At 37.6% G+C, this 25290-nt stretch overlaps 1 protein-coding gene across 4 annotated transcripts in view; it reads right to left on the reverse strand.

Annotated features, from left to right (window-relative positions):
* Positions 1 to 25290, reverse strand: part of SPG11 (SPG11 vesicle trafficking associated, spatacsin) — a 77008-nt gene that overhangs the window by 45298 nt on the left and 6420 nt on the right. For all 4 annotated transcript variants that reach the window (XM_067745559.1, XM_067745562.1, XM_067745551.1 and 1 more), the window contains exons 5-17: positions 21184 to 21321; positions 20548 to 20996; positions 18893 to 19038; positions 14058 to 14190; positions 12061 to 12216; positions 11461 to 11636; positions 9620 to 9796; positions 8676 to 8747; positions 8244 to 8371; positions 7743 to 7924; positions 6882 to 7095; positions 3058 to 3261; positions 1625 to 1731 (exon numbers count right to left, since the gene is read on the reverse strand). In XM_067745559.1, the coding sequence (XP_067601660.1) occupies positions 1625 to 1731; positions 3058 to 3261; positions 6882 to 7095; positions 7743 to 7924; positions 8244 to 8371; positions 8676 to 8747; positions 9620 to 9796; positions 11461 to 11636; positions 12061 to 12216; positions 14058 to 14190; positions 18893 to 19038; positions 20548 to 20996; positions 21184 to 21321 (2282 nt within the window). The remainder of the gene's footprint in view (positions 1 to 1624; positions 1732 to 3057; positions 3262 to 6881; positions 7096 to 7742; positions 7925 to 8243; positions 8372 to 8675; positions 8748 to 9619; positions 9797 to 11460; positions 11637 to 12060; positions 12217 to 14057; positions 14191 to 18892; positions 19039 to 20547; positions 20997 to 21183; positions 21322 to 25290) is intronic.

Raw genomic sequence — 25290 nt, forward strand, 5'->3', positions numbered from 1 at the left:
TGAAAGGTAGTAATGAACAAGGGGAAAAATCAACAACAGATGACAACCTAACAATTAATGCCTTCAACAAAGAGCTCATATCAATACAAAAGCTCAAAATACTGACTGTAACAGATAAATGGACAAAAGAAATAACCATTTTACAAACAAGGAAATATAAATGTCTGACACATAAAAATATGTAATTCATTAGCAATAAAGAAATGCAAATTAAAATAGTAATTAGATGCCATATATCACCTATCAAATCAGCAATGATTTTTAAACATATTCATCCTCAAGCACAGAGCTGGTCAGTGTGCACAGAAGCTGGGACTTACAGAAAAGAATGGTGTAACCCTCCTGGAAAGCAATCTAGCCTTATATCAAGAACCTTCAAAAAAAAAAAAACAAACAAACAAAGAACCTTCAAAATGCACATAACCCCAGACCCAGGAATTTTATATTCAGGAACCTATCTGTACTAAGGAAATAATCTGAAACAAGCACAAAAATTTTATGTTCAAATATACTCAAGATTATTATTTATAACAGGAAAAATTGAAAACAGCCTTAATGTCAAAAAATGAGGATAGTAAATTAAATAAGAGTATTTCTATACAATGAAATATTATGTAGACATAAAATGGTCATTGTCTCTAAGAACATAGGAAAATTCTTATAATTACTATATGAAAAAACACAATATACAAATACATAGATGTTTCTGGTTATATCCCTAGCACTTACAGACTGTCACAGGTAGGGGATAAATAAATATTTGTTGGATGAATGAAATACAATATTGACTAGGTTTAAAAAAAGTATAGAGAAAATAACTAGAACAAAATATATTAAAACATATCAAGAGTTCCCTATGGATAGTTATCTTCCTGTTCACTTAAGCTATCTACCTATTGAGGTGTTATCTTGATAGTTGTCTGTGGCTTCCTATTTTTTTAATTATTATTTTTTAACAATGAAACATGTTACTTTATGATCACCAAAAAAATAAAACAAAACCAAAAACCCCTCAACCCACATTATGAAAAAAGTTATTCATTAGGAAAGAAATCAGGCATTACATAAAAGTGAAAGATTGGCTGTTGACACTCCTTGCGTATGTTGTGGCTTGGCCTGTCCCATTTCCTGAACCTCTAGAATAACACCCACTAAGCCCTCAGGGATCACAGGGTTTTTCTACCTGATTATAACCAGAGCAAGGCTCTCCATCATTGGCTCCACGAGAGAAGACACAACAATCCCACATATACTATGGATTTATTTTCACTCCAATTGGAGTTCCTTACTGAAAGATTCAGGGCAGCCATTTGGAAGACAGACCACCTCCTCATGGAAACAGGGTGTCAGTCTACCAAAGAGCAGGAACCTGTGATGAACTGGTAGGGTAAGAGATAGCCAACATAACCACACATGCTATCTGCTCCAAGTCTGGTTTTCTTCACTGTCAAGAGGCTAACATTTTTGGTCTTTTGCTTTTTAAATAAAGCTTGAGTCTAGATTATGGCCAAATATTTGTCTACAGCTAGACAGTTTATTCAAAGAGTTCGCAATTTAAATTCCATTCAACAGACCAGTTATTTATCCAAAGCAAGTTTTATTATTTAATACAATACACCCATACCTGTTAAATTACTGGAAACTTGTCGACACTGGACTAAAAACTCAAACCAAGGGTGAGCTTCATGTAATTCTTTTTTTTCCAAAAAGGGACAATTTGGAGGACTAAGTCTGTATATAAAACAAACAAACAAAATACTATCTGATTAACATAGAGGATAAGACAGACAATTACAACCATGTTTGCTCAGGGGATAACTAGCATAAAAAAAAAAGAACTTTGTAATTAAAAAGTAAATATAACACAATATAATCCCAGTCTTGTGTTGTGTTTTACATATGCCTTATGATCTGGAAATAGAGAATTTTAGAGACAGGGATAATATCACTTAAAATGTATTTCCTACTGTGATGAAATTTTACCAACTCTGTATAAGATTATCTTTGCACTTGAAGATACGCTGTATTGGTTTTTTTTTTTTTTTTTTTTTAACAACAAAAGCTCTTTAGCTTTTTCAAACTTAAGAGGTTTTTGAAAACCTTTACGTAACTACAAGAGAAGCTGGGACTAAGCAGTTAAGGCTCATAACAGGTCCTCTAAAAATACAGCTTTTAAACTTTCACTTGCCAGTAGCTTTCAGGAAAACATTTCTGTGTTCAAAGTAAGTCTTAATGATATGAACAAGAAATACACTCTTTGCTTGACTTCCTAGTCTTTGCTACACAAAATAAAATAAAAATGTTCTCCCTAGCACATGAATGTGGGTTCTGGAATCAAACATAAGTATAATTAAATCTAGCTTTACCAATTACTAGCTGTACGCCTTAAACAGGGCACTTAGTCTCTCTCAAAGCTTCAGTTTCCTCATCTGTGAAATGGAGGAGTAAGTAACCACCTCACAGGGTTTTCTGAAGATTAAATGAGATAATGCATGTAAAGTACTAAGCCTAATGTCAAGAACACTGTAAGCACTCATATGTTAGAGACTACTACTGTTTTTATTATTACTGACCCAATAGCAATTAACACTGGCCACAGATAACAATACTGCAGGTTGATCTTAGATATCAATATATATTGATATCTGTCTATCTAAATATAAGCTTTAGAGCATTTCTAAGATACCTTGCAGTGGCGATGAATTCAAAGTTTTTAACATTTGCTTGGTAATGAAAATATCAAAGAAGTCCAAGTTAACCTTTAGAATCCTCCCTCTTTTAAACTTGTAAAGCATTTCTTTCTAATTTCTGGTTATTTAAAAGGTTAACAGAGATGTTACAGAATTAACATCACAAAAAAACACATAATAAGCATTTAGTTGAATGCAGTATTGAACTAAAAGATGTACCAAATGTTAGAGTGGGAGGAACTACTTCAAAAAGATCAGCGTTCCTCACGAGAATGCTTAATATTTTCCTAAAAGTCACATTCAGAAGTAGTACGGAAAGAGGGAACATGAAGGCCTGCTCAAGGACAAGTTAATTCTTAGTACTCACTTGTAATAGTCAAGAAAGACATAAAGAAGATACTGCAGACTGTGTTCCAAACAATAGAGAATGAAGTGACAATGGAAATCCCAACCATCTTTGGACCTATAGTTTTGAACAGGGAGGGTATCTTGCATCACGCCCCCAATACGGTTCAGTCTTTTGAGAAAGAGTTCAAAGTCTTCTAGTTCAGATGTAAGAAAAATTCCATTCCTATTGGGCAGGTTTAAATAAAAGATGGCAAGTTAAAAAGTTGCTATATTCAGAGCAGACCAAATCATTTCCATTGTTAAGTAGTCTCAACTAGTTAAAAGTATTTACAAATTAATACTGCCAATTCTTACCCCATAAATATGTTCAGACACACATATTTTGCTAGTTTCCAATAAAGGTTTCTGCACCACTGTAGTATTTTAATGTAGTAACGACAGTCTCGAGTTATATTAAATATTTCAAAAACCTAAACTAAGCCACCTCGATTACTTTGTTTTTACTGAAACTGTACAATCCAGTGTGGCAACAGTGGTTAAATCTTGAAGCTAGATGCTTTACACACTGAGGAATTCACCAAAATATCCAAACAAAATCATTAAGAAATTAAAGCAGAATAATTTAAATAGACCATTAAAGAATAGAAATTTGCATTTAAATATTTTTTATAAGTTTACTGTTAAATACATCATACATACCATTAAAGGAGTATAGAGAACATATTATGTGGAGTTTAGAGAAACACTGCATAGCCACCACCCAGATTACAGAACACTGTACCTAGAAGTCCTTTGTGTATTCCTCCCCCTTTACATGTGCTTTGTCCTCAGAGGTAACGACTATCCTTACTTTCATGATAACTATTCCCTTACTTTTATTCACCCATATAGTTTTACCACCCATGTGTGTAACCCCAAATAATATAAGGTTTGGTTTTGCCTATTTCAAACTTTATATAAGAAGGGAACATCTTAGATATATTATTGTCTTGTTTCTTCTACTCAACATTGTGTGATTTATCCATGTTGATACCTATGGCTATAGTTTTTTAGTTTTCATTGTTATATAGTGTTCCACTGTACGATTATACTACATTTTACTTATCTGCTCTAACTTTGATGGTCATTGTTCCTAGATTTTTGGTAAAATAAATTTCCATTTCCATGATTACAAATGAGGAAGAACATCTCACATGTTTATTGGCCATTTGTGCTTCCACTTTTGTGAAATGTCTATGTGTGCTGGTATCTTTCCCCTCCAGATCCAAGCTCTACTCTCCTGCTCTGCGTCCCTGGAGGCTCTCCTGTATGGGTTGCTCTAGAAGACTCCTGTGCCCTCAGGTTTCTGTTTTGGTTTCGTCTCCTATGGGAGACTCCCATCGGGAGATAAGAATTAAAGAAAAAGAGAGGATGGGGATACCTTGGCGCTCTCTGTGTGAGGTGACAGCAGGTTGGCTAACATTCTCCACTAAGAGACACAACTCCTGCCAGGCAGCTCCCTTGGTCTCAGTAACTGCTGTCTTCCTTTGCCCTGCCAGGCCTCTTAGAAAGCCCACCCTACTCCCAAGGTCATGAAGATATTCTTCCCTACCGTCTAAAAGCATTATAATTTTTACATTTTACATTTAGGTTTTAAAATCTACCTGGAATTGATTTTATGCATGATATAAGGCAGAGGGTCCAATTTCATTTCCCCCATATAGCTATTTAGTTATCCCAACCCCATTTGTTGAAAAGACTATTCTTTCCTCCAAAAAGACTGTTCTGCAGTGCCACCTCTGTCATATATAAGGTGAGCATACATATATGTCTGTTTCAGGGCTTCCCCAGTGGCACAGTGGTTAAGAATCTGCCTGCCAATGCAGGGGACACGGGTTCGATCCCTGGTCTGGGAAGATCCCACATGCCATGTGGTGCCATGCACCACAACTACTGAGCCTGCACTCTAGAGCCCATGAGCCACAACTACTGAGCCCACATGCCACAACTACTGAAGCTCGCATGCCTAGAGCCTGTGCTCCGCAACAAGAAAAGCCACCGCAATGAGAAGCCCGCACACTGCAATGAAGAGTAGCCCCTGCTCACTGCAACTAGAGAAAGCCCGTGCACAGCAACGAAGACCCAATGCAGCCAAAAATAAATCAATAAAAATAATTTTTTTAAAAAAGTCTGTTTCTATGCTCACTCTTCTGTCTTAATTGCTATAGCTTTAGAGTAAGTTTTAATATCTGGTAGGGCAAGTTCTTCTTTTTCAGGGTTGTTCTTGACCCTCTGAATTTCCATATAAACATTTATAATCAGCTTGTCAAATCCATTGCTGGGATTTTCATTGAGATTGCACTATATCTAAAGATCAACTTGGGAAGAATTGATAGCAGGCTTGTCTTGTTCCAAATCTAAAGAGAATGCTTGTGATGTTTCACCATTAAGTATAATATTAGTTGGAAGATTTTTTGTTAACATCTCTTTAAAGTTAAGGAAGTTTGCAGCTATTCCTAGTTTGCTAATAGGTTTTATTATAAATAGGTGTTGAATTTTATCAAATGCTTTTCTGTATCTATCAGGGTGGTATGATTTTTTCCCTTTAATCTGTTAATACAGTAGATCTAACTAATTCATTATTGTCATAATTCATGTTAAAACACATACATATTATCTTTATAAACAATCAAGTATTAAGCAAAATATTTGATAAGCATACAAGTTATACAAAAGTCTACTTTTAGCAAACAAGAAGAAAAGGATTTAGTGCAATGAAAAGAACAGTGACTAGAAAGTCACTGGTAAAATGATTGAAGCCTGTAAGTAACTGGGTTAGGCAAAGCTCTTAACTTCTTTAGATCTCCCTCTCCACATCTTTAAGTTGGGTAGGACAGTACAGTTATACTTCCCCAGTAAGTATAAATATAAAAGAATACATGTGAAATAATTTTAAGAAACTTAAAAATTAACAAATATGTTAAGTCTCATTATTTTGACAGCTTAGGGAGATAGGTTGAGCTCTATGAAATTGCTGATATTCAACCATTTTTCACCTCTACAAACGGCAAGTTCACATGATTCAAGCTAACAATTATTTTTAGAAATGAATTAAAAGTTTAAAGTCTTGGGCTTCCCTGGTGGCGCTGTGGCTGAGAATCTGCCTGCCGATGCAGGGGACACGGGTTCGAGCCCTGGTCTGGGAAGATCCCACATGCTGTGGAGCAACTGGGCCCGTGAGCCACAACTACCGAGCCTGCGCGTCTGGAGCCTGTGCTCCGCAACAAGAGAGGCCGCGATAGTGAGAAGGTCCGTGCACCGCGATGAAGAGTGGCCCCCGCTTGCCGCAACTAGAGAGAGCCCTTGCACAGAAACGAAGACCCAACACAGCCAAAAATAAATAAATAAATTAAAAAAAAAAAGTTTCAAGTCTTCAGTTATCACTTCAAGTGATACTTCCCCTGTTTTCTTAATTGAGCTGTCCTCTTTAGTTCAAGGCCATACATGGCGTACGGGTGCAGTGATAGTACTGAGAAGAGTGGGAAACATTATAGGATACTAAGGTATCCTCATCGCAAGCTCTTGTCACTTGGTCCTTGTATCCCCATGGATAGCTTACGATTTCTACCCCAAAGCATATACAGTGTTTTGGGAAGAACCTTCATGTAGAATTTGAGAGCCTATTCACTACCTAATGTTAAATACATGTGATTTTAAAACCTCAATATACAATAATGCCCTTTCAATTTTAAAATATCAATATTATGAAACAATGTTGCATTGGATTTATGGCATTTCAGAGGAAAAGTTGCACCACTGTATTTTATTGTTCTTCCTTTTACACATCCCCACAGTTTACAGTACCTGGCCAGCGTATCTAAAATTTCATTCCTCATGTAGTTGTTGCAGTGAGTATTCTGATCAACAACGTCCACAGTCAGAGGGGGCCATTTGTTCTGCTGAAGTGAGGCAAATCTATTCTGGGTCTGAAATTCTCCAATCCACAAGGTAATGCTGAACCAATCATGGCGAGCTGTGAGGTATCTCCAGAGGGCTTCGGGAGAATATGATTTGTATTCTACATTAAGAAGAAAATACATTTTAAAATAGCAATGAATGATGATTATTGACACAAAGCTCAACACTAATTGAGTAAATATGATGATCTGGACAAATATCTATATAACAGATGAATTATTCAGGCCCTCTGCTTCTTTTACTATTTTCCTCTTTTGTGGTGTTGTTCATTTTATAATCGATATATTAGCCCTCTTTTCCCTTTTCTTTTCCTTAATATAAATAAAAACTCTGGCTGTAATAATAAACATGAATTTGACACCCTATGAATTACCACTGTTTGCCAGTGTTAGTTATTCCCCAGAGCCCTGGTATGATACAGATCCTCAGTTTAAATAGGAAGAAACCAAAGACTATTTGGAAAAACAAAGAATGTCACTCTGAGGCTGGGAAGAGAACTCTTAGCCTTGAAATCTCAATTCACTGAACCACTGGACTTTTCTCTTTCGCTATCACATTATAAATCCCTTACAAAAACCTCAAGAATAAGGGCTCAATCTCAATGTAATGACTTGCATTTTAAAGTAACTGAATATGTTTTTTCCCCAAAAGGAATTCTAAAATGAGGACACACCAAAATATTCAAATACCAATGCCTTATTTAATCCTCATTCACTATGCTCAGATTTTAGGCTCTTTCACACTTGCCTTCTGGACTTATCCTGGGGAGAAGGATGGATTCTTGTGTTAGTTGATTCCACCACTGAGCCCAAGTTAACACAATTCTGTGATCTTGCTTGTTAAGTTTATCTGTATCTTTATGATCATATTTAAGGAATGAGTCCAAAACAGACTTGTGCTTGAAAAAATCTTGTTCCTTTATCGAATACCTAAAAGAGTGATAAGAAATTTTTTTAATTTTGGAGGAAAAAGCATCATTCCTTTTTCTCTGTTCAAGAAGTTCTACTCTTTTGGGGAACACAAAATTCAATACTCTTAATTTTGTATTTATTATCTTAAAAATATATATCTGATTACGCACATATTGAAATGACAGGGAATTCCTAAGTCTCTTCTAGATGATACAAATTTTATCTTCATAAGGAATGTAAGCTCAGTTCCACATAAGAAGGCCATGCTAACAGTTATAAGCTAAGCCTTGTCTACAATATTCTTCCCATGTTATAAAAAGGGGGCTAATGAGACTACCTGGGAAAAGACTGGATCTGCATATTTTCTTGGAAATGTCCTGAATAAAACTTCTCAACTTGATGCACGAAGTCTATAGTTCTTTTTTCTTTTTCAGAAAAATAATTTTTTTCTTTTAAAATTTCAACCTTGAATAAAAAGTAATTTAAAAAAAAGTAATTAAAGCAGTGACCTCACAAAAATCAAGAACATTTGCAAAACAAATGTCATGATTTTAAATATCATTTAAGAATTGTGTTTTGAATTTTTGAGGCAATGTATGTATTCACACAAATTTTCCATTACCACAAATGCAAAATGATCATTTAAAAAGACAAAAGAGTTGTCATACTTTTACTTACTAGATATTAGTTGAATATTAAAATAATTCGTTTTGAAATTTCACCAACATTTACTAGAAAATGTAAACTACTTAGTCTCACCTTTACCTACCAAAAAGTCCCGTATGTTTTTATCAGTTGTATAGAAGCATATCTTGAGCAACTGGTCTTTTACATTAAAACCCTGAAGTAAACATAGAAAATCAAGAAAACTTACATTTTGTAATGGAGCTATTTTGAACATAAATATATGTTAAATACAGAAGTAGTCTAGTATAGACATACGCCTTGTTAGAATTCCACAACTTTTCAGCTCTTGTAAACATTCATTTTCTACATCTATCATGCATATTTACTGCCTATCCCTAAAGTCCTTAAGGCACTTTGTTTGCCAGAAGAAAGGCAGCACACAGAACAATTCAGGGTAATGCCAGGCTACCATAGTACCAAAACTACAGCTATCTGTTATGATGATTCACTTGAAGACAAAAGTCTGTGTAAATAACAACCTTTACATAGTTTCACTCCTCTGAACTTCAGAAAGTTACCGTGGGCAAGACCTCAACCACGCAGATGAGGCCCAGATCTCAGCTTTGTCCAGAAACCCCACCTCTAGGACATTCCCTTCTCAAATGAAGTAAAACCATGGAACACAAAGTAAAGGTAAAAGCCATTGGAAAGTTCAAATGGAGATATAAGAGGTCACACGGACAATAAAGAATGTCCCCCAACAAATAATGAGGTCCTGTGCATGCTCTGACATGTGTGAAATCTTTTATGAGAAATACTGTCTCCTTCTAACCAAAGTACCAAATCTAACAGAGAACAAATGATGGAAATTCCAATCAAAAATTTCTTCAAGAAAGTTCTTAGTACCAAAGAATGTTTCCCAGTATTACTGTCATAATTTCTTAGTAAAAGTTACACAAATTTCTTAGTTTGTGACACATCTATGAATACAAATCAATTTTTATATCAACCAGAAATTATATTAAATACATAAGAGAACTTCTCTTACATTAGAGACTTTATGATCAAACAGATTATGCCACTTACCATATTCTTCAAAAGCTCAGAGGCTTCCTTTATATTATTCTTTTTCAAATTGTCAAAGACCAAATCTAGGCCTATTCTAATCAACTCCTCGAGTCTTTGAGCAGAATGACTGTTAATCCTGAAGAAAGTTTGCGCCTCTGGTATTTTGTTGTTTAAAATGGCATTGGCAATAACTTCCTAGGAAAGAAGGAAGGAAAAAAAATATTTGCTTTTTGAGTCCCTCTTTATTACCTTATTATGACTATCAACATGGGACTTATACATTTACTGAGTACCTCAATAAGGGACTTTTATCAAAAACCTTCTACTAGATTTGGGGCTTTGCACAGGGGACATGAATTGACCAAAAGATGGACTCTGCTCTCTAGGAGGTTTTAGACTAGTACAAGAAATGCAAATAAAGCACTGATTATAGTACTGTATGATAAGGGTGATGATATAGGTATCCCAGGGTTCCAGAGAGGAGGGTCCAGAAAAGGAACATCTAAATAAGAGAGATGAAAAAAAAAAAAGGTTTCCTAGTAGAGATGACTGATAAAGTAAAAGTTTTAAAGACAAGTATGTGTTACATACATTTATTGAAAAAAGAACATGTGTTCCAAAAAGTGAGAATATTATATGCAGAGGCATAAAGGCAAGAAACAGTTATCAAGCATTCAGAGAACTCCAAATTACTTAATATAACTGGAGAAAAAGCTGAAGAGAGTAGCAGGCGAGACTTGAAAGAAAAGCAAAGGCTCCATCATAAAGGGCATTGTGTGTGTGAGATGGATTTTATCCTGAAACTTATGCAGAGCCACTGAAGGATCTTAAAAGCAAGGGTGATATAATCATATATATATTTTAGGAAGATATACATATTTTAAAAAGAACATGTATTCATATGCATGTTCTTGGAGACAGCATCCACTGCTTTCATCAAAGTGGACTGTAACCTCCCCCAAAATTAGAAATCAATGAATATGAGTAAAAAGAACAGAAGACCATGGATGAAGCCATGGAGCACATTAAAAGAGGGGAAAACAGGAAATGAATGAAACCTGCAAAGGAGACGGGAAGAGGGAAGCCCTAAAGAGTGGAAAGAAAATCAAGTAATTTTTGGCTAGAGAATGATTAAGAGACAGAAAATGCAGTCACAGCAGGTACTTCCCTACCCTTCCACCCCAGGAAGAGCAGTCTTGTGAACCTGGCAGCATCTCAGCCTTATCAACTTTCAAACCCTATCAATTCTGATCCTCTGGGTTAAGCTATTCTGGCCTTTGTCTTTCCAATGCCAACACTCTCCAAGAGGTTAGAGGAATTCTTCCAGTCCCTAGTCAGAAAAAAGAATCAGAGTTTGGCTGTATTAACTTACACTATACAAAGAAAGGCAAGTTGATAAATACAGGAAACTTAATTTACAAAATATCTTAACTAGAATCTGAGATAAGACTCGAATATACTTCTAAGCAATAATGTCATAAAATTTTCCTAAGATAGAATCAACAGCAGCAATTTGATTTATTCAAGGGTCAGGCAGAATGCATAAGTCCAAAGTGCCAGGCCCTAGACACTGAAGGAGTGACAGTTCACAATGAGTTTGGGGTCGGGTGTTTGTCCCTGGATCCAAATGGGCAGATCTGGCATAAAGAGGGAGCCTATCTGTGTTCTGAATTAAGTAAATGAAACTTGTAGACATAAATTTGAAGTTGTGCCCAGAGATCCAAAAATCTATAAAACCTAAAACCCTTGCCAAAGATTCTGAATCACAAGTGTTCAGATTCTAAATTCTGTTTCTTCTATCATTTTCTCAGATCCTCTAAGTCTGGCAAATAAAAGAAGTGATAATGACTCATATTTACCTCAGTGCTGAGCTTCTCCCATATATTGCTCTCCTTTACTTTGGGGACATTTTCATTTACATCATATTCATCTATAGCATCTGTTAGCTTCCAAGGAAACTTTATCATGAAGGTTCGAAGTTCATTAATGTAGCTGGTCAAAATGTTCACTCCTTTCTGTAGATGTTCATCTAGCCCTATGGAAAACACCAATGTGCCAATTTCATATACATAAATGTGTGTGTGTGTGTGTGTGTGTGTGTGTGTGTGCGCGCGCGCACAGACAGAATAAACTCTGAGCTATCATAAAGAAGTTTACAAAATGGCAAAATTCAAACTCAGCGTTTTCATGTCAAGCAAAAAAATCTCTGAGCTTTCTCCTATTTACAAGTACGTCCATGTTTTAATATAACCCTTTTCACCCTCTTCACAATGATTAGTTCTTTCTGCCAAATTTCTCAGTATTAAAACCCAATTCACTCACTCAGTTACACACTGACTTTACCCAACCTAAGCAAACGGCACTCTCCGGCTTACGCTCTCTCACGCAATAGGACCACTTATATCTCTGTCCTGACATAAGAATGGGCTAATTATCCCCTTCTTTGCTGCTGTTCTTACCTTCATTGTGAATAAAAAGCTCCTTTATTTGTTTGTTAAGGAAAGACAGTGTAAGATTAAGCAACTGTTCCGAAAAGTGTTTGCTCTGGGTTTCAGAATCATTTTCTCTAATTGCTGAGCAAAGTAAATCCAATGCTGGTGTCAGCTCTTCCACATCTGAGGAAAAATCAAAGAAAGGAACATGAAGAACACCAGGATACTCCCAGTAAAATTAACCTATCCAGAAATACCATGCTGCAATATCTTAAAACATAAGACAAAGACTAACGTCTTATTCTCGAAAAGCTCACAAAACTTTCATGAAGTCTCATTACTTGCAAACTTTAGCTACTCTACTTACTACTAGTCATCATTTACCGGTACTACTAGTAACTACGATTTTGCTAACCAACTACTATATTTTAAATACTGTACTTGGTGTTTTATAAATGGTGTCTCATTTATTCCATTTAACAACCTGAGAGGTAGGTGTTATAGCCCCCTTTCCACAGATAAGGAAACTGAGGTTTAGGGAGGATAAATAACTTGTCCAAGCTAATTTGAAAGTACAGACAAAATTTGAATTTAAGCCTGTCTGATTCCAAAACCATTCTCTTAAACACACAGGTGAAAGCAAGGCCCCTGAATCCTCTATTTGCCAGCTTCAAATAAATAAAATGATTCCTGTTTATCTTAGCATTGGCCCCACCTCTAGAATTGTACCTGTGTGAGAATGATGGGAAACATGGATTTTACCCTGAGAAAGCAGGTAAAGTTAGTCCTATGCTTCTTGTTTCCAGATCCATCCCCACTCTTTAAGGAAAAGCAGTGCAGCTGAGAGTGGAGTAAGGAGTAATCACCGACCACCCAACAGCAGAAGTGAGTAATGACCATATAATCATTGATTGAGTCCCCCTCAACACCACAAACCAGGCCTTTCTCTATAAATTCAAGCAGACTTAAAAAAAACAATGGAGCATTAAAAAGTTAGCAATTCAAGAGGGAGGAGACCAAACTCTGCACGCAAAACAAAAGAGAATGTTTTTAAAAAATAAAATTTCTAATCCACATTGTCAGTAAGGACTAACGTTAAATTGATAGAAAAAGTAGGTTGTCATTTTCTCCACTTAAGAGTACAAATTGGTGAAACTTTTCTGGAGGATAATTTATAAAAAAAATTTAAGAATGTAAATTGTGTGTCTCTTTGACCTGTGAATTCCACATCTAGAAATTAATCCCAATAATTGTACATATGTGAAATCACACAAACACACAGCATTTATAGCACATTGCCAATAATAGTAAAAATTAGAATCAACCTAATGTGTAATAGGAGTTTGGTTGGGTAAATTATGGTACAGCCCATACAATGAAATTCTATGCCACCATAGATAATAGGTATATCTATCATTATCAAGAAAGATGTCTGTAACATATTATCAAGTGAAAAAAAAAAAGCAGATTATAAAACTTTATGTACAAGGGAAAACACACTTTATTACCCTGTCCTCTAAAGAGAGGATTTGCATGACTACCTGGTCCAAGAAGAAAAGCAGAGCTCCTGTTTATTAAAAATGAAAGCCAAAGTCTTGAAAAGAAGTGTTGCTAATGTAGCAAAAAAGCAGAAGAGTCAGGCTGAAAAGTCTTATAACAAGTCCCAGTCCCCAACTCAGCCAGCTGCACTGCCACTATACATCAATATCTCAGACAACTGCAAGAACTGGAAATTTTTGCAAATGAAGTTTATTCTCTTTTGAACAAAATGCTCTTGAATTTGAAAGATCATCTCTTCTTTGCATACCAAAGATACAAAGCACAGTACAAGATATGAATAATCAACGCATATGATAAGAACATTTATAGATTCTCACAACTATCTCAAGATTCCAGAAAGTAAATAAAATGTTATGACTGACTTCTGGCAAATAAATAAGTCATCAGAAAACACAACGATAATTTGAAAGTGATTAAAAAGGAAAAATGATAAATACAAATGTAGAAGTCTCTACACTACTTACGTTTTAAATATAAATGGGATGGAAAGTGATCAAACTGATCAGGTACAGAAGATTTCGAGGATGGACTCAAAAGATTTTCCTTGCTCTTCAAAAAGAAATCTACTGTGTCCAGCTGACGATTTTCTATTCCTGCCTGAGGTGGGAGAAAATCAGAAAAAAATTACAATAGGAAAAAAAATTGGGATACAGATTTTTTAAACTTTACAACTTAATGTACTAACACAAAGAGACACAGGCTATCTTTTTTTTTAAGATTTATGTTTATTTATTTATTTTTGGCTGCATCAGGTCTTTAGTTGCAGCACGTGGGATCTTCATTGAGGCATGCAGAATCTTTCATCACGGCGCACAGGCTCTTCATTGCAGTGCACAGCCTTCTCTCTAGTTGGGGCATGCGGGTTTTCTCTCTCTAGTTGTGGTGAGCAGGCTCCAGGGCGCGTGGGCTCTGTAGCTGTGGTGTGCAGGTTCCAGAGCACGTGGGCTCTGTAGTTTGTGGCATGCAGGCTCTCTAGTTGAGGCACGTGAGCTCAGTAGTTGTGGCGTGCGGGCTTAGTTGCCCTGCAGCATGTGGGATCTTAGTTCCCTGACCAGGGATCGAATCCGCATCCTCTGCATTGGAAGGCAGGTTCTTTACCACTGGACCACCAGGGAAGTCCCCACAAGGCTATCTTTATCTTGCAAGAGTACCTGAGTTCTAGTGAGGATTCTGACAATGACCATATGACTTGGGGCAAGTCTCTGTAACCTTTCTGAACTTCAGTTCTGCTTTAGTTCTACCATTCTGTAATTCTAACGCCATTCAAAGCTAGGTACTCAGGGATCACCCTCACAGTTATCGTCTATTTTAATTAAAATGTTAAAGCAGTATGATAAAAAGTTAAACTGAAAAAGCAGGCTAAATACAGACTCCCATTTCTAAAGTAGGCATCTGAGGAAAGTTTTCTACAAAGAACACATAAAAATCACAGATTTAAAAATATATATACAGTTGACCCTTGAACAACTCAGGAGTTAGGGACGCTGATCCTCCCGTGCGGTGAAAAACCCATGTATAACTCTACGGTCATCACTCTGAATCAGAGGTTCCACATCCATGTATTCAACCAACCTTGGATTGTGCAGTACTGTAGTACTCACTATTGAAAACAAGTCATCATACAAGCGGACCTGCGCAGCTCAAACCCATGTTGTTCAAGGGTCAATTACGTGTGTGTGTTTATAGAATATATCTTTAAATGCTCAGTTGAACTGGAAAGAAAGAGAAAAATCCTCAGAGAGTATAAACAAATCTCTGATGACCTAAATAAAGCAGGGGCTGAAAAACAGGGCCCACCAACCAAATTCAACTCCTGTCTGTCTTTGTAAATGAAGTTTTATGGGAACACGGCCACATCCGTTCATTTACCTATTGTCAATGGCTATAATGGCATATCTGAGTATTTGTAACAGAAATCTTCCTGGAAAGCCTAAAATATTTATTCTCTGGTCCTTGACAGAAAAAGTTTCCCATGCCTAGCCTAAAGCACTGTGCCTAAGAATCACCTGGAGAGCTTGTTAAAATGTGGATTGCTGAGCCCATTCCCCAGAGATTCTGATTCCCTAAGTCTGGGTTGGGGCCTGAAAATTTACATTTCTAATAAATCTGCTGGAGATGGTAATGCTGCTGGTCTGGGGACCACACTGAGAATCAATGGGCTGGGTGCTAGGCCAGGCAGGCTAGGTGAGAGGTATTGGTGAAAGTTATGTGTGAAGGAAGAAGAAAGAGGATAAACCTAGGGTCTATGCACAGTGACAATCTCCAAAAGAAGATGAACTAGAAAAATTACTCCACCAGAGGGAGACCATACACAAACCACACCTTTGCACTAGACAGTGAAAGGAAAAACTATACTATGTATGGTTAAATAAGAATATTATTGCTCTTAGGAGATATATGTTAAAGTACTTAGAATGAAAAGTTACAAAGTTTGCAACTTTCAAATAGTTCAGCAAAAATAAGAAGTACACATACAGTTAAAACAAATGTGGCAAAATGTTAACAGTCGGTAAATGGGAGAGGTAAATGGATGCTCATTTTATTATTTTTATAATTTTTCTATAAATTTGAAAAATTTCAAAATAACACATTTAAAAATAATGACCAAATAGTAATTTTAGAAATTAAAAAAATAAAAATTGAAACCAGATACTCAGTGGATGTATTTAATACCAGATTAGATATAGCTGAAAAGAGAAGTAATGAGCTGAAAGAGTGATATAAAGGAATTATCCAAAGACATGAGTTAAGAGAGGTTAAGAGAAACTGAGGAAAGTATGAAAATTCTAACTACTTCTGACTGAAGTACCATTGTGACAACTGGAAAATGCACATTCAATTTTCACACACATGGAACATTTATGAAACTGAGTACTTACTAGGCTATACCTGAGTCTCAACAAATTCACTCGTTTGTATGTGGGGGGAGACTAAGGCCAAAACAATGCTGTAATACCACATCATCCTAATTAAACTCACTACACGGACACACTATGTATAAAGACAGAGGCTTTACAGTCACACTGCCTGGGTTCAAACCCTGGTGCTATTGCTTAGTGTCCAAGTATATCTGTATTAGAATTCACAACCTCTCTGTGTTCCCTCACCCATAAAATGGAAATAATAAACAACATTTATCTATAGATAAGAAAATTCATGAGCTAGCATCTGACTATTAACATTAATATTTAGGAAAAATAACTATAGGAAATAACCTAAGAGTAAACACTATTCCTTCTGAATAATAGATTTGTAAGAGACTAATTTTCTTTTTTCTCCTATTCTCAAATTTTCTACAATAAATATTTTCTAGTATATAAAGGTAAGTTTTTCAACAAATGGTGCTGGACTATTGAATATCCATATGCAAAAGAATGAGGTTGGGTCCCTTCCACTGACCATACATAAAAATTAATCAAAATGCATCAAAGACCTAAACGTAAGAGCTAAAACTATAAAACTCTTATAAGAGTAAATCTTCATGACCTCAGAATAGGCACTCATTTCTTAGATACGACACCAAAAGCCCAAGTGACCAAAAAAAAAAAAAAACCCCAAAAAACAAAAAAAAAGGTAAACTAACTTCATCAAAATTAAAAACTTTTGTGTTTCAAAGGACACCATCAAGAAGGTAAAAAGACAACCCACACACAGAACAGGAGAAAATATTTACAAATCATGTATCTCATAAAGGTCTAGAATATAGAAAGAACTCTCAGAATTCAAAAATAAAAACAAATAACTCAATTACAAAATGAACAAAGGATTTAACTAGACATTTCTCCAAAGAGATACACACATGGCCAATAAACATTTGAAAACATGTTCAACACATTAGTCATTAGGAAATGCAAGTCAAAACCACAATGAGATACCACTTCACTTTGACTTCAGAGCTAGTAGGATGGCTATGATAATAAAAAATTGGACAATAACAAGTTTTGGTGAGAATGGAGAGCTACAGGAACTCCCATATATTGCTGGTGGGAATGTAAAATAGTGTAACCACTGTGAAACTGTGAAAACAGTTTGGTGGTTCTTCAGAAAGTTAAATGACTTCATAATTCCACTGCCAGGTGTATACCCAAGAGAAATAAACACACATGACGACACAAAAACTAGTACACCACCTTTCATAGCAGGATAATTCCTAACAGCCAAAAAGGAAAAACCACCTACGTGTCCATCGACTGATGAATGGATAAAAAACATCTGCTTTATCCACATAATGGAATGTCATTCAGCCATAAAAATGAATGAAGTACTGACACATGCTACATGGATGAGCCTTGAAAACATGCCAAATGAAAGAAGCCAGTCATGAAAGGCCACATTTTTTATAATTCCATTTATATGAAATTGTCAGAATAGGCAAATCCAGAGACAGAAACGAGATTAACTGTTTGGAAATTAGGGTTTGTGAGGAATTGGGAGTGATTGCCAATGGGTATGCTGTTTCTCTTTGGGGTGATGAAAATGTTATGGAATTAGACAGGATGGTTGTATAACTCTGAATATACTAAAACCCACTGAATTGTACATTAGATAGGTGAATTTTATGGTATGTAAATTATATCTCAATAAAACTGCTACTAAAAAAACAGTCTGGTACATAACATTATTAACTTCCAGTTTTCGACCTTGCTGGGCTGTGTGGTATAGTAGAAAGTGCCCTGATTTTGATTCTAGACCCTGCCTTATTAGTATGGCTATGGGCCACTCACTCAACCCTTCTGAGCCTTACGTTTTTCATCTGTAAAATGAAATGAATAAAAACTACCCAACCCGTCCCATGTGGTTATTTTAGCACAATTTAGAGAATGCATAAAAAGGACTGTTTGTGAACTATAAAATGCTACATAAATTCAGGTATGTCACTACCACAGCTGGATTAGAGGATTAGGGGCTACAGAGTAGGAATAAGAGATCACTCCTGCTCGAGCTTTCCATAGCTTGTTTCCACTTCATTTATTCTCATCAGCTTATTGTTGCCTCCAACTCTTGTAACTTTTTTTTCTTAAATAGTGTTTATTATAATCTTTTATCTTTTAAAGCCAAAATTTTTTTTTGGCGGTACGTGGGCCTCTCACTGTTGTGGCCTCTCCTGTTGCGGAGCACAGGCTCCGGACTTTGCTAAGCAAAATTAGGGTAACAAAACAGCCAAAACTAAGCAAATGGATGGGTAGAGGCTACAGATCCTTTGCCGCTAGGTTAAATGAATCTCCGAAATTGTTAGTCAAGTAAGGGTAGATGACAGAAAATAACCAAGCAAAGTTCTACAGACATTTAATTCTGTTACCTCTAGCGCATGTATGGGGATGGAGCACCTCCCCCAACCATTGAGATGGCAAAGAGAGTCCACAGTGCTGGCACTTCCATGGATCATTAGCCTATTTAAAAATTCCTCTTGAGTCAAACCAAACAAAATCAGAGAGAGTCCATCTTCTGTAAGAAAAAAAAGTTAGCTTTAATAAATTATTAGGAGTTAGGTTTCAGGATTATGACAGGAATTTCTAATTACTCAATACTTCAGCACTGTAATTACAAACAGATTTATTGGGTACTAGTAACTAATGCCCTTAAGTAATAAATTCATAATTTTTCAAAGAATGTTATTTTTTAAAACAGTAACTGCAAGACAAATGCTCATAAGAACAATGCATCCTATGAAATAACATTGAATCTCTCTTTTCTACATTGTACTATATTGCACAATCAATACCTGGAACCTTTAACTATTTACCGAGATGTCACATTTCTGGTTTACTAAAATAAAACAATTAATAGCGTGCTCTTGACACAAAGAAATACATGATTACCAAAATTGAGATACTGAAGAAGAAACACATGGTTAGTTCAATGAGAACACTCAGTAGTTTTATAGCAAGTTATGGCATAAATGCTGAATCAATGTATATCTGACACACCAAACCCAAATGCCTATGGGACCAAACAGGTGGGGAGAAGAAGTGCAAGAAAACCTAACCTGAAAGAAACTAACCCATCTAAGAGCACTGAAATTTGGCTCCAATCCATAAATTACTATTGAGGGATGAGGGGCAGTGTGGCAGAGCTTTTAATTTTTCAGTAACAACTGAAATTCCAGATTTCGTGTGAAATCCTCTAATTTTACATGTTTATAATAAATAGAATCTTTTTTAAAAAGCCTAGGTAGGGCTCCCCTGGTGGCGCAGTGGTTGAGAGTCCGCCTGCCGATGCAGGGGACGCGGGTTCGTGCCCCAGTCCGGGAAGATCCCATGTGCCACGGAGCGGCTGGGCCCGTGAGCCATGGCTGCTGAGCCTGCGCGTCCGGAGCCTGTGCTCCGCAACAGGAGAGGCCACAACAGTGAGAGGCCCACGTACCGTAAAAAAAAAAAAAAGCCTAGGTAGTGTAGGCCAAACAAAATGAATCTGAGTTCATGCATGGCCCACGAGCAAACAGCTTGCATCCTTTGCCTGTACAGACTGAAGTCTCATGAATGACTCGCTGGGTTAAAACCAACCTTTCTTACTCTTAAACTCTTCCTGACTCAGTCCTAGCATTTAGCTGAGCAGAAATAACCTTAATTAAAAATCAAACACATGGGCTTCTCTGGTGGCGCAGTGGTTGAGAGTCTGTCTGCCGATGCAGGGGACATGGGTTCATGCCCCGGTCCGGGAAGATCCCACATGCTGCGGAGTGGCTGGGCCCGTGAGCCATGGCCGATGAGCCTGCGCGTCCGCAGCCTGTGCTCCGCAACGGGAGAGGCCACAACAGTGAGAGGCTCGCATACCGCAAAAAAAAAAAAAAAAAATCAAACACATGAGACAACATTACTGAGAGTAACACCAAATTTTCTCCATCAAAGCCTAGGCTTAGAGGAGTAGGCACCACCACCACCCGGGCAGCAGAAGTAAAATAGATAAGAGAGCACCTCTCAGCATGGATTTCAACCTGATACAAGACATTCTCACCTGTCAAAACAAGGCACAGTTGCTGGTCTCCACCACTGTCTACAGGAATACACTTCTTGCCCAGCGAAAAACGCTGCATGCTCTGGGTCTCCAAATCCCACAGGACAATGGTACAGCCCGTCCTTTCAACTGCCCAAATAAACAGCGCAGTGAAGCCTGTCACAGACATACATGTAAGCTCAAGGGGCTCCTCCTGTTCACTGATGTGTATTCTTTTCCATGATCTTCCTGAATCACTGGTCTTGGCAGGACCTTTCTGTGGAAAACTATACTGGCTGCACATTACATCCTGTGGAGTGAAGGCCCAGTTTGGCACACTGGTACTGTGGTTACCAGATTCAGGAGGCTCCAAATGCAAAATATCCTGGAACCACGGAGCACAACAGGTACCTTCCAGCTTGGAGTTCTTTATTGTTTCATTCAGTGATGACAGCTGGGCTTTCCAAGACCTGGAAGATAGGGCAGAACTTACATCTGTGACAGTGAAAGGCACAAACTAAAGCAGTAAATCAAGCAAAGATGCAATTAGGAAAATAAAAGTGTCTACCTCTGTAAAGACTTTTAGTGAAAAGGTACAGTGTCAGCATGACAAAAAATGGAAATAATAAAGTAAATCCAAAAAGGAGGTTTCTGTACCGATCAACTTGGAAGGAAAACTTGGTCAGTTTCATGTTGTAGTCAGAATTAACAGGATCATCTTCATCTATCCCCTTAGGGCCTTCAATAGGAATGTCTTCTAGTGTTCTTTCACATAGTAGGTGTCCTGGGTATTGCCTATGTTTTAAAAACAATAGTCATGGTTAAAAAAAAAGATGATCAAACAAAATCTGTGTTATTATTGCTCCTGTTAAAAATGGAAGGGTGGTGGGGGTGGGGGTGGGAACTTCCCTGGTGGTCCAGTGGTTAAGAATCCACCTTCCAATGCAGGGGATGCGGGTTTGATCCCTGGTCAGGGAACTATGATCCCACATATTGCGGGGCGACTAAGCCCATACGCCACAACTAGAGAGCCTGCGTGCTGCAACTACAGAGCCCATGCGCTCTGGAGCCTGAGCGCCACAACTACAGAGCCTACGTGTGCTGGTGCCTGTGCACCACAACTAGAGAGAAGCCTGCACGCTGCAACTAAGACCCAAACGCAGCCAAAAATAAAATAAATATATATTTTTTAAAAAATGGAAGGGGGTATGGGATGGAGGTGTTACAGAGTAGAAAGAGTATAGACAATAAGTTTCCCTGACCCAGACTCCTTACCTCCATTGCTTAAGGCAGATTGATAAAGTCAACCTTAAAAATTTGACCCACCTGTAACTATGTGTGTAGATGTCAACTAGATTGACTGTGGTGATCATTTCACAATATACACACACATATGTTGTATATATGAAACTAATATAATGTTTATGTCAATTAAAAAAAATTTGACCCTTAAGGGAAGTTAGCTTTATGTAGAGATAAAAGCATGGATTATCTGCTACATTGTAGATGTTGTGCTAAAAACTTTACCTAAACTAAGGTATTCGAGCCTTTCAACAACCCTGAGGTAAATAGAAGCCAGTTTTGTAGATACAGAAAGGCTCAAACAGTGGAGCTTAATGTGAACCAGGTGAATGTGACCATAAGCCCAGGTTTTTAATCACTCACCATACCATCACCACAAATTAAGACTTGGGCTGAGACCCTGGGAATACATAAAAGTTAGGAAAGCAAAGTATGAGTGCAGGTGTGGATGGAGAGTGTATGTGGAAAGAGGGCTGTCACGTTGCAGAAGCACAAAGAAGGCTACGGTGGTTAAAGCATAGTGAATGAGAAGCAAGGTGGTGTGAGATGAGGCTGGAGAGCTTGGCAAGACCCAGATGGGGTCAGGTTTTATGGGCTACTAAGGATTCTTAGTTTCTATCTTGGGGTGAGGGGGGCGTGGGAAGAAGCTAAATAAGGGTTTTATGCAGAGAAGCCATATGATCAGACACAGAAGAGTAGCTGTGGGGAGAATGGGATGCATGTAAACCCCCTGAACACTTAAATTATTAACCCTTTCAACAACTTGAAGGTAACAGCTTGATATACATTTGTCAAGGAGATGATGTTAGAGAAGGCAAGGTGACAGTGAGAAAACATGATCCATGGAGAAGGTAGTTTCCGCACCAACAAAAGATACATACCCTGACCCAGATGTTCATACCTGGCTATACTCTGATAAGACATGCATTGTAACACCACCACTCTGGCTACTCCGTAGATGATGGATTTGAGGGGGGAAGAACAGATATGGGGAGACCAATTACAAGGCTGGTAAGCTAGTTCAGGTAAGCGATGATAGCAGAATAGATCACAGTGATGACAGAGGAGTTAAGACAAGTGGGCAGATTCAAGACACACTCAGGAGCTAGAATGGCTAGGACCGTGATTAGCTGGATGTGGATCTAATACTTAAAAGAGGCTAGAGATCTAGAAAAGAGAGGAAACAGAAAACGGTCCCTGAGAAGGAGGGAAAGAATGGGGTCCAGAGTACACACAGAAGGACTGGCCTTCATAGGAGGAGGGAATCTCTCCATTGTAACAGGACGGAAGATGGAGAAGACGAGTGCAGAAAAGTGGGTTTGCAATTTAATGTGAGAAACTGAAGGAGCTCCCATTAGCTGGGTTCTACTTCCTTTATAAAGTTGGAGGTAAAGTCATCCAAGAACAGTTGGGGGTAAAGAGATGAATAAAGGTTTGAGGAAAATGGAGGTTTAAAACGTTGTAAAGAATGGACTCATGGGCTTCCCTGGTGGCGCAGTGGTTGAGAGTCCGCCTGCCGATGCAGGGGACACGGGTTCGTGCCCTGGTCCGGGAAGATCCCACATGCCGCGAAGCGGCTGGGCCTGTGAGCCATGGCCACTGAGCCTGCGCGTCCGGAGCCTGTGCTCCGCAACGGGAGAGGCCGCAACGGTGAGAGGCCCGCGTACCGCAAAAAAAAAAAAAAAAAAGAAGAATGGACTCATGAAAAGTCATTGTAAAATTTCCAGGCAACATGAGAGACCACAGAAGACAGTGAATGTGAACTTATAGTGGTATCAATTTTCCTCTGTGGTTTTCTCACAAGTGCTCAGTTGCTTGAGTGCAGGGAACGAGAAGAGAGAATAAAAAAAAAGATTTGTCAGATCAAGTGCTACCACAGGGCAGAAACAAGAGTTTAGGGCTCATTCAAGAAAGTGACTGAAATGACAGGTCACAGAATCTATGCTGTAAAGGGAGGGCAGTGAAGACAGAGGGGGCTCCTGTCTTCACTTGGGAAGTCAGCATATTAGAAATTCCAGTGAGGTCAGATGAGAGAAGTGGGGGTACTTGAGTAAGCAAGCTGTACAGTCTGGCAAGTCGTGCTCAGAGTGGGATGTGTAGAAGAGTGATTTGCGGGAGGAGCTGTTTCATATAATGACAAAGCCCAGGGTATGACTATGGGAATGGACAGCTAAGGTAAACTGGAAGGAAAAGTTATTGACAGTGAATTGAATGAACAAACCATGAGGAGCTTACATGGAGCTTACAAACTCTGTAGGAAACACAAAAAATTAGAGAAATAATACAAGACTATACACAATTAAGTGCTAAACTGTAGTTCAAAGCAAAAGTGCTACAGAAGTCCAAAGGAGAGAAAAATTATTAAATGAGTAGAAATTTACAAGTGGAAGGGATTTTAGTAAGGAATGACTTCATTAAAGAAGTGGATCTCAAAGCATGAATAGGACTTGATAAAATGAAAACGGGTGGCTGACTTTTTGTATGGCAGGAAAGAACAACTAGGGTCAGGAGGCAGGAATGGTAAAAAACACTGTTAGATTTCAGAGTACACTTAGAAAATAAACATGCAGTCAACTTCCTCAAGAAATTATACTAATTAAAGAGCACTCATGTAAATAATTAACAAACAGCGATCACTCATTTAGTTGGACAGGACAGATCCCTAAATTGACTATAGGGAACAGAACAGCAGCTCTTCACTGGCTGATGTTACAGTGGCTGAGTTCAATGAAATTTGTTCAAAGGGATGTGCCTGGTGCCCACTTCAGTGCTCTTCTCTTGGGGTGTTGCTAAAACATCTGGAGGAACAGAACCCTACACTCAAGGATCAGAGTAGCTGAGTGGGCATTCCTTCCCCCCTCACCTGTCAAATTATTTTCCAAGGAAGTTGATTAGAAGGTTAACTCTACACATACAGGATATATTTTAGTCAGTGAAAATGGCCTATTGATACACAAGCACACAGTCTGAAAATGTGATAATCATCCCTGCTCAAAGATAAAAAAAAAAAAGTATTAAAAGGCCATTGAAAACAAATGAAAAACTCACAGTAGTAAGAAGTTCTGGCTGATATGTGAAGATGAAATTAACCCTTTTTTGTAATCCAGACAATGAGCAATAAACCCATCAAAGTGCATTCCCAATTATTCAAGGATATATTTATTTCATTCATATTAAGTTAGGACCAAAAATCCTAATGGTTTGAAATGTCCCTTAATACTGAAAGTCATAAATGTGGATTACCCTACTTGCAAGCTTCAATAAACAGGGTGCTGTGTGTGTGTGTGTGTGTGTGTGTATGCATATTCACACACACACATATTCCTTTCAAACATTATAAAATCAGAAGCAATTAGAATTTCTAAATCAAAAAGCTACACAAAGAAATACTCAATTTTCACTAATATATTTAGGAAGTGTGTGGGTCCTCAAAAGGAAACACCTGAGGAAATCCTAAAATGG

Source organism: Pseudorca crassidens, chromosome 1 (assembly GCF_039906515.1).
Source record: "Pseudorca crassidens isolate mPseCra1 chromosome 1, mPseCra1.hap1, whole genome shotgun sequence".
In the NCBI taxonomy this organism is placed as follows: domain Eukaryota; kingdom Metazoa; phylum Chordata; class Mammalia; order Artiodactyla; family Delphinidae; genus Pseudorca; species Pseudorca crassidens.